Source organism: Notolabrus celidotus, chromosome 20, assembly GCF_009762535.1.
Source record: "Notolabrus celidotus isolate fNotCel1 chromosome 20, fNotCel1.pri, whole genome shotgun sequence".
Classification (NCBI taxonomy): domain Eukaryota; kingdom Metazoa; phylum Chordata; class Actinopteri; order Labriformes; family Labridae; genus Notolabrus; species Notolabrus celidotus.
In genome coordinates this window covers 11,645,238-11,662,637 of record NC_048291.1, presented here as the reverse complement: position 1 = coordinate 11,662,637, position 17,400 = coordinate 11,645,238, and the positions used below count along the sequence as shown (strand labels likewise).

Sequence of the window (17,400 nt, the reverse complement as noted above, 5' to 3'; positions counted from 1 at the left end):
TGAACTCAAACCCACTTTTATATTTCAGGGGCCTTTTTCTGGGAAATGCCTTCCACTAGCTCTCCCTCACACTTAGACTTTCTGAAACGTCCTGTCAGAGCTGATGGGGTCCTGTGGTCCAAATCATTCTGTCTAAATCATTCACAAACCGTTTCTCTGCTCCAGACAGGCGTCACAGTGATCGTTAGATCTTTCAGATTCCCTCTCATTCATAAACTAACACATTCATTGTGACACTGTGTTCAGATTATTATCAACAAAGCTGCAGGAAGCCATCTCCAGTGGGACTCCCCGCATGCAAAGCACTGAAGGAGATGAGCTGTCACGATAAAGTGTCACCGGATATTCAGTCATGAGCAATTTATCTAGTATGTTTTACTTTTACTTTCCTAAAGTGAAAACTACAGAGAAGTGATGCAGATGCACAATAATTCATTCCGTATTAACTATGATTTCCATGAAATGTTAACACTGACTCAGGCTGCACTCGCTCATTTGTAGCTTTGTTGATACTTGTAATCTAACTGTTTCATGACACAAAACAACAGGCTTCTCCTCTGTTGTACACTGTGTTACAAGTCATAGGCCTTGGCATCTGTGCTGGGAGCAGACAAAGGCTTTCTGTTTCCATTATCTGTGTCCTCATTATTACGGTCCCCCCTGTATTAACCACCCGCTAATGAGACTCCAATTAATGGTTGAATTGCTTATTAAAGAAGGCCAGACGTGAGGGGAAGACGACGATCAATGAGAGAGAGGAAGGTAAAATTGGAAAAAAGGAACGTTAAGTGAAAAGAAAACAGAGAAACAAAACAAAGAGTTGGTGTGAACTTGAAAAGAATAGGGAGAGGGAAAGGGACGAGATGGTAAACAATGAAGGGGAAGAAAGAGAGGGAGACGCAACAAAAGGATGGAGGAAGTGTAGGGATTGAGACAACAAACAGAAGGACAAGGGGAGAGCGAGAGAGAGAGAGGAAAAAAAGGAAGAAAGACATGGCGGAGAGCTGTCAGTGGGCCATCAGAGGGAGTGTCGCCTGCTGACATTGTTTCCATGCTGCTCACTTCAAAGGGCTCGGATTATGAAGAGAGCGAGGGGCTTCAGACAATGGGAGGGGAAGAAAATAACATCAAAGTTAGCCGCGCATTTGAATCGGGATAATCCTAAAACAGTTGTTCTGAATGTGTGCTGCACCGGATCAGATGTCCCTTTTTTTCCTCGCCAGCCAGTTCTGGCGTTTCTAGCCTGAATTTAGCTCCCTCTGTGGCTGTACTGTACTTGTGACTTCTTAAATGTGGGTGTTAACTGCCGGGACCTTTCTATCTCATAAAGGCCTTTTTTAGAACAACACTTGTACAGTTAAATATGCTTATTATCTAGGTTTTGTGTGTGTGTGTGACGTTGAAGCAGAGGAGTATATTTGTGTGGTGAGTGTGTTGTTACTTAAGGCACAAACACATGAGTGTGTGCTTGCTTTGTGCACAAGGGACACTAGCTTTGCATTGCTGGCCTTGTTTAGTTTGAATTGCAAATAGACCACAAATCAAAGTGTCTCTTTCAGTGATGTGAGCAGCTTGTTGTGTGTGACGACTCTATCAGGTTGTAGCAGGCACACTGGAACTGCACCTTGAACAGCAGCACTTTAAGCTTCCTGATGTGATCTCCAGGGTCAACCAGAGTGATTTTTCTCCCAGCTCAAGCCTCTTTGTGCTCTTCTCTCATCGCCCAGTTGGGAGCGCATGAGAGCGCTTTGGAGGCTGAGGATTCAGCAGAGACACTTCATATGGTGGTTTTCAAACACAATAAATGCAGAAGTAAAAATGTCAGTATAAATGAGGATACTTCATTTGGCCTTTGCTCTGGATGAAGAAAAGTCTGAAGAAGGAATAGAGAGACATGAACTCATTTATCATGGTGTTTGCATGTGATTTTGAGAGCAAAGAGACACTTGTTTGTCTCCTTCTGCACTGTGATTGAAACGCTTGGTAAGCAGTGACAATGGCTGTGTTTATATGCACGCTATATAAGGTCCATATTCACCTGAAGGAAATATTCCAAATAATGTGCAACAGAGTGTTGAGCTTAGGGATTACTTCTCTTCACATGTAATCTGCATATTCCAAATAAGTAGTAGTAGTTGCAACATCATAATGTCAAAATAAACAATGAATTCTTTTCTGCAACAGTTCCCATAATGTGCCACAAAAAGCTTGCTTTAGCGCTGTATTCTGGTATTTTCTTAGCAGTTAAACGCCATTATTCTTATTTACATCCCCAACCAGTGGCGTACTCAGACCTGATCTAGAGGGCACTTTTTCATGCTTTTTCCTCTGAAAGGGCACCAAAGAATGCAATTTTGAATGTTTCATCTACTACAGTGGAATCCAACAGGGCACTTAAGCACGTCTTCTTTTGGACGTGATGGCACCAGGGAGGTGGTACACCACTGTCCCCAACAATAGCAGAGGACACTGTGAGGAAATGGCAGAAGCTCCCGAAGAGTACGGATGAAAGTTTGAGAAATCTTTAATGATTTGGAAACGTACATTTGTCTCGTCCTTACCCCAGAAATGCAAACTTTTGCCCACACTTTTCTCCATGTCCGACCAAACAAACTACCACAATTTCTTGCAAACTGAACATGCATCATGAAATCTTCACTGTCTAGTCAGCATTATATGATATTTTATTCTTCTGTTCTGTGGTTTTTCTTGTTTACTTTCAACCCACAGAATTTAAAGCAGCGTGATAAGCAACCATTCACAATCCAAGAACAAAAGTTAGAAGACGAAGATGGAAGAAATAGAACTGTGTTAATTGGCGTTTGTTCTTCTGTGCAAAACACGGCAACGACCTCCAGTAGATATTTGGTCTTAAAGCACCATGAAAGTTTTGGTTTTCTGACTCATGTGCAGACTTTATGGTTGCACAATTCAGTAATAAGTGGTAAATGGCATTTTGATAGCTCTTCCCTAGTCTTGAGACCACTGAAAGGACGCTCGAGTGTGTGCACTGCAGGAGCTGAGGATTGAACATTAATTTAGTTGAAGGTGAAAGCAAGATGAAAGTGTTTACTTGGTATATTCACATCAGATAAGGAGAATGGGACCCATGGCACACTGGTACATATCCAGCGGTCGGCCATGAGGATTATTCTCTTCCGCGTGTCATCTATCTCTCTACATGAGGCGTCAGGATAAAGTCAGTTTTGTCTTTGATGAGACACAGGGGTTTGAGGTGAATGTAAAGTTTAAAAGTGAGGTTATCAGGATTACCGGAGTGTGTGAGCTGTATCTGCATAGCCGTGTGCATGGGCAGTGTTTGAGTGTGTGTGTCCCAAAGTGTGTGCATGAATGTGCATGTGCTTGAAATGTGCATCTGCCAAATCTGACAGAACTCAAGCCCACATTAGCCTGCCAAGAGAAAGGTACAAAGACACATGCTGACACACACACACACACACACACGCACCACACACACACACACACACACACACACACACACACACACACACACACACACACACACACAGGCTTGTCTGTTCTCTCTCTCTCACCCTATCTTTCTAACTCTGTATCTTCGAACTCTTTCTGTCTGAAACTCTTGCTGACTCTACACACACACACACACACACACACGCACATGCACACACACGCACACACACACACACACACACACACACACACACACACACACACACACACAACACACACACGCACATGCTCACCTCGCCCTGCCAAAAGGGAGAGGTGGCTGGTGAATAAACAATGGCACTCCGCCCATAGTGTCACCCGCCTGGGCTTTGATCAGCACCGCTGTTCCTGCTCCCAACAGCAGTGCTTCCTGTCTTTCTGCCTGCCTGCCGAGTTCTGCCATGCTCTCACACACACCTCTAAATTAGCGTTCCTGTGTCATTCTTCTACACGAGCCTACACACACTATACCTCTCTCCCATTTTCTCCTCCTCTATTTTGTATCTCTCTGTCTCTCAAACTCGCACACAAACACAGCTTTGAGTTAGTGTCCTTGTCTCTACATCTTTCAGCAGTGTTGCATTCTCTAACTTACACCTCCATGTGCCCATTGTTATAACACCACATACACACACACACACACACTGGGGAAGGAATACACACCTTTGATCGCGGCCTATCCAGCAGTAACTTCTAGTTCTCGTCACAGAGAAGGTCCTGTTGTAGTGTCCTGGGTGATGTGACAGCAGAGACATTACATAATGCAACACTGACCATTGTCTGTCTCTGTCTGAGGGTGACAGTGAATATATGAGGTGTTCTGCTCTTTGTTCACCACACAGTGCTGGCTGTACATTTCTTTGTCACATTTAGATGGAGTCCATGTGATCTAGGTGCTTCTCTTTTATGCATGCATACCAGTAACGAGGGACATCGCTCCTTTGCACGCACACACACAGTCCACAAACATGCCACATTCACGGGGACTAGTTGTAGCAGCTGCAGTTTGTCTGTAGTTATTTAGTTATATGCATTAGTTTCTGAGGGGGTTGAAAGGATGACTTTGCCTGTGGGAAGGAATGGCAGCAGTGGATCAAGAACAGGTGTGCTGGATACCCTCGGTTGCAGAGGCAAAGAGCTGCTTCAATCATTGTGTGTACTGTATGCCTGTGTGCCTGTGTATGTGTGTGTCTTCTTTGTTCATGTGTCTGTCCACGTCCTTCAACACATGTCTACGTCAACCTTGAACTGCACATTTGTTTACTGAAGTTTGTTAAACCATCTGTGTTCTTGTCACTTTTGTGTCCATGTGTGTGTGTGTGGGCATGAATTCCTCTTAAACTGCTTAAGAGTTTATTTGGAGGCGTGTAGAGTTACTTTCTTCTGTCAGAATTAAAGTTGCAAGAGTAAGGTAGATTTTGAAAGCACCTGACTGGGGAAAAAAAATCCCATCCTTTCCCTTTAGGTTTCCTTCAGAGACGCTCACCCAAGGCCCCACCTGATTATTGAAAGAAAATGAGTGCACAAGAGAGCATTAAGGGGGGAAGTACAAGCAATAGTTGCAACTAATGCCCTTACAAAGCTGCCTTGCCTTGCCAGCATTGGCAGCTTGCTAGCTTTTGCTTCTATAGAACAGTGGTTCCCAAAGTGGTGGTCGCGACCCCATGGGGGGTCGCGAGCAAGCGGCAACCAGTGGACATGACTGACTTGACTCTCGGATGGGAACAATTAGCTTTTGGCTAGGAGGCTCAAATCCCGCCTTTTTACGTCACACTATGCCTGATTGATTTCCGCATTTCCAATATGGCTGCTGTCGACGATTGGCTTCAAAACAGCGCTCAGTAACAGATGGGTGACGTCACAGATACTATGTCCATTATTTATACAGTCTATGGTCGCAAGACACTGATGGGGTGGTCGCAAGATGCCTTCCAAAAAATGATTAAAATTGTTGTAAAAAAATATACGAATAATAAAAATACATTCAAATATTGTAGCTAAATTTGAGATAAAACCACTCGAATAAAAAACAGAATACATTTTCTTCTTAACTTTGTTGCCATATGATGCCTCAAATCGACTCAACTTTATATAGCACTTGTCATACATACAAGCGTGCAGCCCAAAGTGCTTCACAAAGACCGAGACCAACAGAAATGGATAAAGTAATAATACACATAATAATAAAAAAAATACTTAAAATAGAATAAAATCAACACAGTAAAATCATTAAAAAAAAGTAAGGGAAGAAAGCAAAATAAACAAACGTTGAAGTTAAAAAGATCAGCTAAATACAAAAAATAAATAGATAACTAAAAAAAGATAGATAAATGTTGTGAAAACAATTTTCATTATGCCTGAAGAAATTATGCTGCTTCTAGTCTTTATTGAATTACAAAGAATTATGTACCTTTTGTATTGGCCTTCTAGTTCTTGTGTGGCCTCATGGCCAATGGAGGCTCTCGCGTCTCTGTTTTTTTAGGGTTGTGAACTAAAAAGTCTGGGAGCCCCTGTTCTAGAAGACTCTAAGCAATGAGTGCCCAGGCAAAATGGAGGCCACGCAGTCCTTTCATTCTCACCATTTTTCACTTCACTATGTTTGTGGTGCGTTTGTAACAAATTTACAGACAATAACTTAATTTTTGTTTGTCAACTTCAACAACTTAAGACACAACCCCAATGTGCATGTTACATGTTCATGTTAACCTAAAAAGATGCCAGCTTTAGAGAATATTCCTCTAATGGCCCTTTTCCACCGGCCCATCTTAGCCCTACTCTACTAGACTTGACTTGACGCTCCTCGGTTTGTGCTGCGTTTCCACGGGCACGGTACCTCGTGTCAGATACCATTTTTCATACCTACTCTGCTCTAGTTCCAAGAGAGCTGAGCCGATACTAAAAGGTGACATCGACGGACTGCTGGCCATTGATTGGTCAGAGAAAGTCGTCACCGAAGAGTCATGAGCGCCATGCCCAACACAGGAATCAAACCCGCCATTTTTAAAAAACGACATCAGTACTGCAAGTACACCATTGCCTTCATGTCCTCGATTGTTTGTGATTGTTGTGTTTATGTCGCATTCAAAATGACGTGAATGCAGTTGTGCGCGGCAGTTTCGCGCAGCTGTGTTATGACGACCCCGCCCACCGTGAGTCGGTACTCGGGGGTGGAAAAGGTACCCTAACCAAGTAGAGTCGAGTAGAGTCAAGTCGAGTCGAGTCGAGTAGGGCTGGAACTGTGTTGTGGAAAAGGGCCATAAGAGGGTTAATAGGCTGGGTTGCAAAGCAAGTAAATTGCTATCACTGCCATGCCACGATAACAGCTGGCATTTTATATTTCATATTATATATTCAACATTGCTGTTTCAGCTGCTCTCTCCTCTTTGTCCAATTTTATGGCAACCTCTTAGTGAACGTGTAATGCTGGACATCGTAACTGCCTTCTTTCGCCCTTGCTAGCTGGTTAGCAACCCTGTTTGCGCCACTGTTGACTGACGACAATACAAAACACAACACTTCTGATTTGGAAACAAAGTTAGATGACAAAATGCAATATGTCACCGCCCTAGTGTTGTCCAAAAATAAGGAGAATATTAAAAACAAAAACAGGAAAACAATTACTTGTTTAGGAAATTCTTACAATGGTTTTGAAGCATTTGGGCTTTAAAGCTGTTGAAGCCCAAATGCTGGGAGTCGATACTCCAAACATTAAATCCGATTTGATCATTTGTCCTCAGAAGTCAATGGTTCATTAAGCCTGTATTTTTATTTGTGCCGTGAACACAACAACATAACGTTTCAGTAGAGTCCTGTGTGACTTAAGTGCTCTGAAGTCTTAGAAGCAGTGTGAGGATTGTAGTTTTGTCCGTAAATCTGCACTCTAACTCCTAGTTCACTCCGGTAATGTCCTTCATATTAGCCCTGATGTCAGCCAGAAATGTCTGATCTTGGATCAGCATATCTGTGTGTGAAGGGAAGGGTCCCCTCTCTTTTATCCTCTCCCTGACTCTCTTTATGTGTCCATGTGAGCACACAACTGCCTTCATGTCTATGTACTGTATATGTTGTGTGTGAGTGTGTGTCTGTGTGTGCAACTTTCCATGTGTGCCCAGTGTTGGCTGATTGATGACTTTTCCGGCTGTGGGCAGATTCCCGGCAGCGTTTGATCCGCATATCAGAGGAGGTGGAAGTAAAAGAGAGATAACATTCCAGGATGCAACCAGGGAACGTGGGAAGTAAAACAGCTCATAGAGAACGTCCTCCATTCACACACAACAAACGGAAATTACTCATTAAACCACGGGGCCCAATGCTAAGAACAAAGACACTGTGAAGGCCCTAATGTCTTGTTCTACCCTCTTTGAAGAATCCTGTGTAGAAATGAATCAGGGCTGTAGACAAGCTGCCATTACTGCAGTGACTTGTGACTTGTACACAAGTGGATCGTTTTGTTCAGAAGATACTCTACTTTTTAAATGCTTATTCTAAGAAATCAGCTCAGCAGATCCTAGGTTCCTAAGCTATTTTGAAAAATAAGGGCATTTAATTCCATTAAAATATAGGATTATATTATACAAGACTTGAGACAAAATTCAGTGTATTGCAACACATGCTGAATTTTTCGTTTTGTCATGAAAATACATTGCTGCTTCCACCGGAATGTGACATTCAAGCTATAAGGCTCAGCTCAACTCAACTCAAATTTTATTATCATTCATTCTGGATAGCTTGTATACAGCTGAACTAAATTGTGTTTCCCACATGGCAGGTGCGAAGCAGTGCAAGTGTAAAATGACAACAATACAACAGACAACAAAAACAAAATGAAAGAAACAAAACAACAACATGAGGACAGACTAGAACAGGGCTGACTACTTGGGTTCAACTAAATATAAACGATGAGTAAATAGATTGATAAACAGAACAAGAGACGTAGTGCAGGGTTGCAAATGTTGCAACATATATATTGAATGAATAATTCAGGTAAAATATTGAATTAGGCAAGTCAAGGCAAGTTTATTTATAAAGCACTTCATAAAGCAGTTCATACATAGAGCAATTCAAAGTGCTTTACAGAGTTAAAAACAGAAACAGAAAAGTAACAATCAACAAAACTATACAGCAAAACACTTCGAACATTAACATTTTTATGCGGCCAGTTATGTTTGATCCACTCTCTCTCCTCTTTGTACTTATGTAACTTAACGTACATAGTAAATAGTGTTGGGTCTTGTTATTTATTTAAATTAGGAGGCATTATTATAAATAATCCGCCTCCTTCACTGTTCTGAAGTCCGTAACTTGCAGAGTCTATTGTCCCGCTGGACACAGAATCACAACTGGTCTTGTCTTAACCGAAATGAACCCTTAAATTATTCGATTCATTCGAATTAAAATAAGAGGCAGTAATAAATAACGCTCTGCCGCTATCCTTTGAAAAGTCTTCATAAATTCTAAATCTGTATTTTCATCACGTTCTGACAGACCTGCAGACACAGGACCATTCAGGTGTTTCACAAAGAAGTGGTCTCCTCGAAACGATGATGAAAAAATTAATGAAGAATTCATGTTCTAAAACACATGCTATTTTGTTCCCCTCAGCAAACCATTGTGAAGTCGCATCCCCCTGTTACCCTCGTGCTGCACTGATGGAAAGTAGCAACATCCACGCTTATGAATGGCACATATCATTTAAAAATGTCTCAGGCAGCTCAGTTGACGGGGTAAAAAGTAATATGCACTTTTTGTCAATGGAATTCTAATATCACAGAAGTACTTAAAGTTTGAGCTACCGTCTACAAGCTAAGCAAACAGGTGCAGCTAATCACACTTGTGTCAAAGGGCAACATGTCACAAAGCCTGCAGAGTATGAATCACCACAGACCTGTGGATGAAACTAGATCAAAGAACTGCAATGCTTGGAAAATAGGTGGCAACTGACTACAGATCAGTCAATGTTGGAGACTTGGATCCAAGGGCCGCCCGCCTTCAGGTTGGCAAATTGTGGCTGTTGGGGGAACAATAGTTTCACGCATATAGGAGCTGTATGAAACAGAGAAAGCAACCAAACGGGAACTCCTTAAAAGTGCAAATGCTGTCACATTCACCAGGACTCCCTGGACGTAAGTGAGTGACTACATTATTTTAGAATAACTGCACATCATATTAACACTGACTGGACATTTCACTTCTAAATGTTACAGTGCTATCCTTTAAAAAAATATTAAATAAACACTGGATTTAACAGCGAAAACACTGAAGCTGCCTCATACCTTTATGCAAACCACACTAGTGTAGCAGAGCAGCGTTTGATAAAATGATTATAACTCTAAATGTCAAGATTATATTGTACATTTCATTGCATTCATTTGATTCCCAGAACAAGACACTGACATTGACAGCTAAAGACCAGCTCTTTAGGAAACACTATGCACTAAGCTAGACTATTCTCCCAGTGGCAGATCGTGTCTTCCAGCTACAGTTGACTTGCACTGTCCTGCTCTACTCTGGGAATCTGTGTTCAGCTCTGGAGTGACCCAGCACTTGTTACTTTGGTAATTATTGTGGTGATGACAAGTTAATTGTTGAGGATGATAATGGAAGGTCTTAAAATGTTTGGTTGCTTCATTGTAGATGTTCCTTATTTTACACACAAAAAAAAATCCTTATTTACTTTTATGCATTGCCTTTACACTGCTTGGCAGTACCTGCATCCAAATTGACTTGAAGCACTTTGTTACTCGTAGTTATCTTGTTTCCTCTTGTCTAGATCTTTGCTTGTGTTGTTCTTGTTCTCGTATGTGCGTCGCTTTGGATAAAAGCGTTTGCCAAATGACATTGTAACATTGTAACACTGTTAAGAATTGCTTTACATCATTAATACAGACTTAAAAACAGTGTTGAAATACAAAACAAAGGACTTTTAAATATGTGATTAATCGCAATGAACGAATACAACTCAGCGATTAATCCTAATTAAGAAAAATGACTAGTTTGACAGCTCTAAATAACGACATTACATTTCAATAACCATTTTTTTTTACACCTCTTAGAAAATGAATGTTTCTGTTAGCACCACAAAGTTAGCATAATGTAGACATAGTATAAACAAGTGAAGTAAAGTTTATGCAGTTTGAGTCAAAATCTTGATAAAAGTTAGAATGAATTGAATATGAATTAATGTATTATGAGCTACATGGATGCATTAACATATTATCGCCTTCTTTAAGTGACATCAGTGTCTGCTTTCTTCTAAGAACCTATGCTTTTATTTTGAAGACTTTATCAAGAAGTTTAAGGCTGCAAGTTTTCCCAACTTAACATCCACTGACTGATTGCTTTTTGATAAACAGAATATATGTATGTTATCACACACCATCCCACACGCATATACACACACGAGGCATATGGCGCATATTTCAGAGCTGTTTCCTATTCTCTTTCTACAGCAGCTGAAAGAGACGAAGACGGAAAGATGGAGAACAGCGTGTTCCCCCTGTGGGCATAGCTCAGTTGCAACATGTCTTCATTACTGCAGCAATTGTCTTACTATTTTCATCAGTACTCGGAAACTGTGCCGACATGCGTGCATATTGGAAGAGACGAGATAACTGTTCTGTTTGCTGTTATGGAGAGTTAGCTGCTGCCGCCATCACGCTGCCTTCACATTTCAGTTTGAACTCAACGCTGCGAGAGGTGCTGAAAGCATCAAAGTACTGAAAGCAAGTCAATTCATATCAATATGGGTGGTATCTTTCAGAGGGGCTGTCCTAGTCGACTTGCTAAACCTCATCTTTTTATTTCCACAGACAGACAGGCAGCAAAGCAAAAGCAAAAGTTTCACTTCTCTAACACCTCAGGAGGGAGACCTCCTCCTCCTCCTCCTCCTCCCACAGCTTCTCTCTTACACTCTCTTCTTTACCTTTCTCACAATCCTTTGATAAAAGTGCAGATAAAAGAGAGTCTGTGCTCATCTCTCCGGCCATCCAGCTCTCCTTGAGGTTAGCACCTCCTTTATTATTTACTATTAGATCAGTAGACGCATATACACACACCGCCTTGTTCTGCTAAAGCCGGTGTGTGTGTGTGTGTGGGCGCAGTACACATGCTGTCTTTGCTTATGTATGTCTGTGTGCTCCATGCCCCTTGTGTATGTATCTGCTCTTACCCTCTTGCCTGTCTCTCTGTGTGTCTGTGAATGTGTGTGTGTGTGTGTGTGTGTGTGTGTGTGTGTGTGTGTGTGTGTGTGTGTGTGTGTGTGTGTGTGTGTGTGTGTGTGTGTGTGTGTGTGTGTGGTGTGTGTGTGTGTGGGTGTGTGTGTGTGTGTGTGTGTGTCCTTGGCTGGAGGCGGTGCACTGTGAGGTTTTCGCTGCTGTCTGAAGTCGTCCAGCCTCAGTGTCATTAGAGGATCTCTTTAATCCAGACTTTGGGAGAAACTTCTGACAGCACGCTGCAATAGAAGGCCCCGCCGCACATGAAGAGCAGCTCGGCTCCTAACAAAACACCAAGTTTAAAGAGGCCCCTGGCCTTTTTTCCTCCTCCCACTAGTCCCTCACTTCTTTATTCTTTCGCTTTTTTTCCCTGCCCTCTGTTGCTTTTACTTCACCCTGGGGAAACATGCTTGCCTTATCTGCGCAAGAGGACCACCCAGGAAAGATGACTCAGGCGTTGGTGCGTCTGCGCGCCTGTGTGTGTATGTTTGTGTGCATACAACAGTTGGATTGCACACTCATTTGACTGAGTGCAGCACTCACCTTTTTTAGAACTTTTGCTGTTAATATTAATGCATGCCTATACCTGCACGGATTGCTCTGAGCGGTGTGTTTGTTGCTGCCTGTGTGCGCGTGTGCCTCGCTAATCCTTTGAGCTGAAGTTTGGAATGAAAGGCACATTGCTGATGGAGAGGTGAAAGAGGCCTTCAAGCTCCTGACTCTGGGACTGTGCGGAGGTACACCTCTGCCCCATCTCTTCACTCCAGCCTTGTGTGTTGTTTTTTTTTCCTCCTTCATGTCCCTCCTCCCCTCATTCTCATCTCTCACCTTTCTGAACTTCTTTCGCTCTTTCTGATGTCGTCACATTTCTGTCTTATCTCCCCGGGCTTTTTTGCTTTGCATTTTGTTTACTTTTTTTCTCCTTCTTACACCTCACTCTTTCCTTCTCCTCTCACACCCCCACTCCTTCCATCTCGCCCAAGGAAATCTGATTCCCCCTTCTTCCTGGCCTGTTCACAAAGATCCCAGTCTGCATGGCTGATAGAGACCATAACACCATCAGCATCTGAAGACACTTAAAGAGCATCCTATACGTTTGGTCATTCAAGCACCTTCACACTTTGCACACAATACAGACAGGGTGTTTAAGTGTGTCTGCTGTACATGTGTGTGTATATGTGGTGCAGAATTAAGACAGAAACAGGAAGTCAGAATGAGTAAATGATCACTGATAAAGGGGTAAAGCTGCTGCACCTGAGAGTGACATGTATTGTGGTTCCCTTCATATTAACCCTTGAATAACTTTTATTTTAGCAATACAAATCAATGATTATTTTGGATGTTTCCCACCCTGGCTATAACTCGATTAAACTAAAAGTCAGACCCTATTTTTGCATAAAGTAAAATGACAGCTTCAGATTTTCACAGGTGCAATCATTCCCTCTTCATTTTTGACGTTTTCTTGAATTAAAAGCTGTTTATTTCAGAGTCCTGTTCATTTCAGGGCCTCAGCTCAGCCCCAAATGCCGGATGATAATATTTAGTCTGAATCTTCATGTATGGCAGCGATAGTGACTAAATATTTCCAGCCTCTCTGACTCACAGCTTCATTCATGGACAGAGACATCTTCTTATGATTCTATTAATGAACCGAAAGTTTTGAACTTCTCCCTTCAAAGCTGTTTTGAGAACATCAGATACAGAACCCACATAAAAGAGACCGACACGTCACCAGCGAGGCCGACCCGACCAGTCAGCCTTACTTCCCAGAAGACCTGGTCCAGAAATGCTGTGTCACAGTGCGGGGAATCAGAAGTGGGTTCAGAAAAGGAGGGGACTGAGGGGGGGAGGGTGGGGGGGTTAGTCTGTCAGGGTCTCATTTTCTTGGTCAGCTGTACTGCTGCCTTAAACCACACAAGGGTGAGGTCAGGGTCACAGTTTTGGAAGAAGGGTGCACCTCTGTGTGTCTGTGAAGTACTTCTTTTTGAAGTTATGTTTTTTGGGCATTTTTGCCTTTATGATAGGACAGCTGAAGAGAGACAGGAAACATGAGGAGTAGAGAGCGGGGAAAGACAGGCAGCAAAAGGTCGCAGCTGGGAGTCGAACCAACAACCTCTGTAACAAGGACTATAGCCTCTGTATGTGGGGCACTGAGACCACTAGGCCCCCAGCACCCTAAGGAAGTACTTCTAAAAGTGATGTGAAAAAATGAAAACACTCTTTCTGTTTTTTGCATATATCCTAAATCATAAACCTCTCTGCACCATTCTTTTACCTTTTGACCTTCAGTGAGGAAAAAAAAAAAGAAAGCTCACTTTAATACCTCGGTCACTACATCCAGAAAATGTGTTCAAAATGGTGTCAGCCTCACTAAAAATGCTCTTCCAGTGTCGTTGAGGCTTTGATTCACCAATAAACAAAATGAAATGATGAAATCCAAAGCAAGGGCTTGCACTTGATGGAGAAGTGGGCTGTGATGGAATCGTGACTGGCTAAGAAACACTCTGATTAACAGGATCAACACGCTGGAAACCAGCTGCCTTTCATGCTGCCGAGCTAAAAACTGACCTCAACATGCTCCAGAATCATAATCGTCTAGTAATGTGTGATCCATCTGCCAGCTGCCTGAATTAGCCACGCTGCTGCATAAAGAGGATTTACCTGCAGCAGTGCAGTCCAGGTGTGAGTGCGGCTATGTTGCAGTCTTGATGCTTCAAATTAGAACAAATAAGACGGGTGAATTGTGCAATTCTTTTCTTCTTTTGCCTTCATCTACCAATCGAACTGATAAGAAATGACTCAGCTCTTTATTGTTTTTCCTGTACAGCACCTTTCCTGCCTTTCATGTTAGTCATTGTTCTCAGAAAGTTGGTACCTAGAAGTTCAACCTGGCCCTGCAGCCTTACAGTCTGTGTGTGATTTATGTCACTGCATTGGGTTTTAGATCAGGCCGGTCATGCCTATCACCTGGAATGTGTTTCCCATCAGCTTCAAGGATCAACAAGGCAACACCTGGCTCACTCTCTCAACTCCACTGGGGGGAGACGCTGAGGTTATTGATACTAGCCAGTGCCCCATACACTTGTTAGAGCCTCTGTGTGTGTGTGTGTGTGTGTGTGTGTGTGTGTGTGTGTGTGTGTGTGTGTGTGTGTGTGTGTGTGTGTGTGTGTGTTGATTGTTCGTGCACATATCACTCTTTCTGCTTTTCATGCAGACTAATCAAAAGTGAAGTGTCCACATGTGAGCTCAAAACATCTGGTTCTGTGTTGCATGCAGGAACTGCGCCTTTCTTTCCACTGCTATCACTTACAGGCAGAGAGGGAGAAAATGCCCCTTTTCTCTCTTTCTCTTTCTTAACCAAATCTTTGGAAGCTTAATATATTAAACCCTGTGTTGACGCCCTATGGGAAAATTTGATCAACTCAGGTATTGGAGTACATGTGATAGGCGCTCTTATCCTCTCAGGGATACAGTATACCTCTTGTATTACTGACTCTGACGAAATAATTCTTCTTAAAGGGATACTCTTTTTTTTTTTTGAAAGCTTAGAAAGTTAGCTAATTCCCAGAGTGAGCAGGTCTCTATTTCTGTTTGCCCTTGTCTGAAAATGAGTTTGAGCTTAATGAGGCCAGCTTGCCGTTAATTACTGCCATGACTTTGTTATTAGCCTTTTAACACACAATGATTAATCACAGGCTGCATCTCCTCTCTCTGTCCTGCTGTCCTCCCTTCTGTCTAACTTTCAGTGTCTCAAATCTGTCCTCATTGGCTCTCCATTGCTGTTGTTTCATCAGTTTTTGAGGGAGTCCTCTCATTCACATCAAACCCTGTGTTTGTGACTTTAGATGAGTTTTTACCACACAGATCTGGAGTTCTTTTTCTGTCTGTCAGATCATAACACTGACTGTCTCTCCCTCCCCCCAGGCCCTGCAGGAAAAGGTGGAAAGTCTACAGAGGCAGCTGCACCGCTCCGAGAAGAAGCTGCTCGACAAAGAGCTGGAGACCGAAGAGAAGGTAATGCAGTCGCTGTTTTTCTCTCCATCTCTCACCGCCTCTCTTTCATGCTCATCAGGCTTTTACAAGAGAGGCAGGCCGGCTCTAAACTCATTTGCTCCTCGCCATTACAGTTGCATCACTCTCGCTGCCCACCATTTTATTTTATTTTTTTCAACCTGCTGCCCCTTAGCCTTTTCATCTCTCTTTTAGCTTCACGCTATCACATAACCTCCCTGTGACTTCTTACTTATCAGGAGATACTTTTTGAGGCCCTTTGCTGATAAATCTGACTCTATCCTCATCACCTGGTGTTCTCAGCCTGGGACCCCTCCACTGTTGTCCTTACCAGACCCTGCAGGGGGCTACACAAGATTAAAAAGTACAGAGGGTATGCACAAATGGAAGTTTCCAAGTTCAACACAGCCACAGTCAGACTGAGTGGCAAAACATCCTGCAACACGGCTGCTTTTTGAAGGAAAAACAACAAAAAGGCAAATAAAACGAGAAGTTGGAGCTGACAGAGATGCCTCCATTATAAGTAATCAGAACGATTTAATGTAAGGTACGATTTCACCCAAAATGTTCACATATGTGACATAAAATGTCACCACAAATGCCCTTTTCAGTTCCTGAATTTCAATTTCTTTTTCAAATTGCACCAACCCATTTGCTTCTCCTCTCTTTAGCTTTGGTAGTTTGTAAAAAGAACGCTGCGTTCTTATTGAATCTGCTTATAGAGTCAGTTGAACAACAGATCTTTCTCATTTGAGGAGCCTTTCTTGTATTTTTGCAGCATTTAGCCTGAACCCTGAGGCTGCATTCACTTTGTGCTCACTGCCACTCAGTTTGTATGACCATAGTGACTTCCACCTTCTGTGACGTCACATTCATAGCCTCCATTCTCCCCTCCTTTCATCCCTCTACCACCTTTCATTCTCCTGTTCAGAGCCAGAGATATGCCCCCTCGCACATTTCCCAAATTCCTTGAGATCTGGCTTCAAGAGCCAGCGCCTAGGGCCAGGAATGCCACCACCGCATGTGTTCAGAGGGAAGCCTCAGTGTGCTCACACACTCCCCGTGGCTCTGTAGAATGCCCTGTAATCAGGCTCTGTTTTGACCTTGACACACACAGAGAAGAAAGCTCTAATGACTACACTCACGCAGGAGGCCGTTCTTTGTACGTTGGTATGTACACCGAAGGCATTCATTCTCTTGTGTCCTGTCCGATCCACCCACTGACCTTTGTACACACTTCACACACTCGTCACACACCTCAGTGTCTGGCTGTCATAAATCTGCGAGAAGGGGTCAGTGGTTTTTAGGAGCCGATGGTCAGAGTCCCAGTCCCAGAGGCGCTGTACGTTGTTTCCTTTAACTTAAGAGGAACTGACCCTGGAACCTGGTCCCCGTAATGTCTTACTGGGGACGTGTTTCTTCGTCATTTCAGCTTTTCATTCATGTTTTCGTCTACTTCGAATGTTTTTAACAAACAAACTTTTGAAAAAAAAACACTTAATGCTTATGATCCATTATAATCCATACAGTTTAGTCATACGTGGTTGAGTTTTTTGTACTGGCGCCACTGAGAAACAGAATATTTGATAATGAAACCAAAAAGTCTGCTCTCTTGTACAAAATCAGCGGCGTTATGATTTAAATCACAAGATGTGCTGAAGCAAAGAATGAGTAAACAAGAGCGAGAATCTGACTCAGCATTTGGTAT

The 17,400-nt window shown here is 42.7% G+C and overlaps 1 protein-coding gene across 1 annotated transcript in view; it reads left to right on the top strand.

Moving 5' to 3' along the window:
• Nucleotides 1–17,400, top strand: part of LOC117832143 (centrosomal protein of 112 kDa-like) — a 143,243-nt gene that overhangs the window by 107,831 nt on the left and 18,012 nt on the right. Inside the window, 1 exon segment of the mRNA XM_034711133.1 lies at nt 15,606–15,695. Coding sequence (XP_034567024.1) covers nt 15,606–15,695 — 90 coding nt within the window.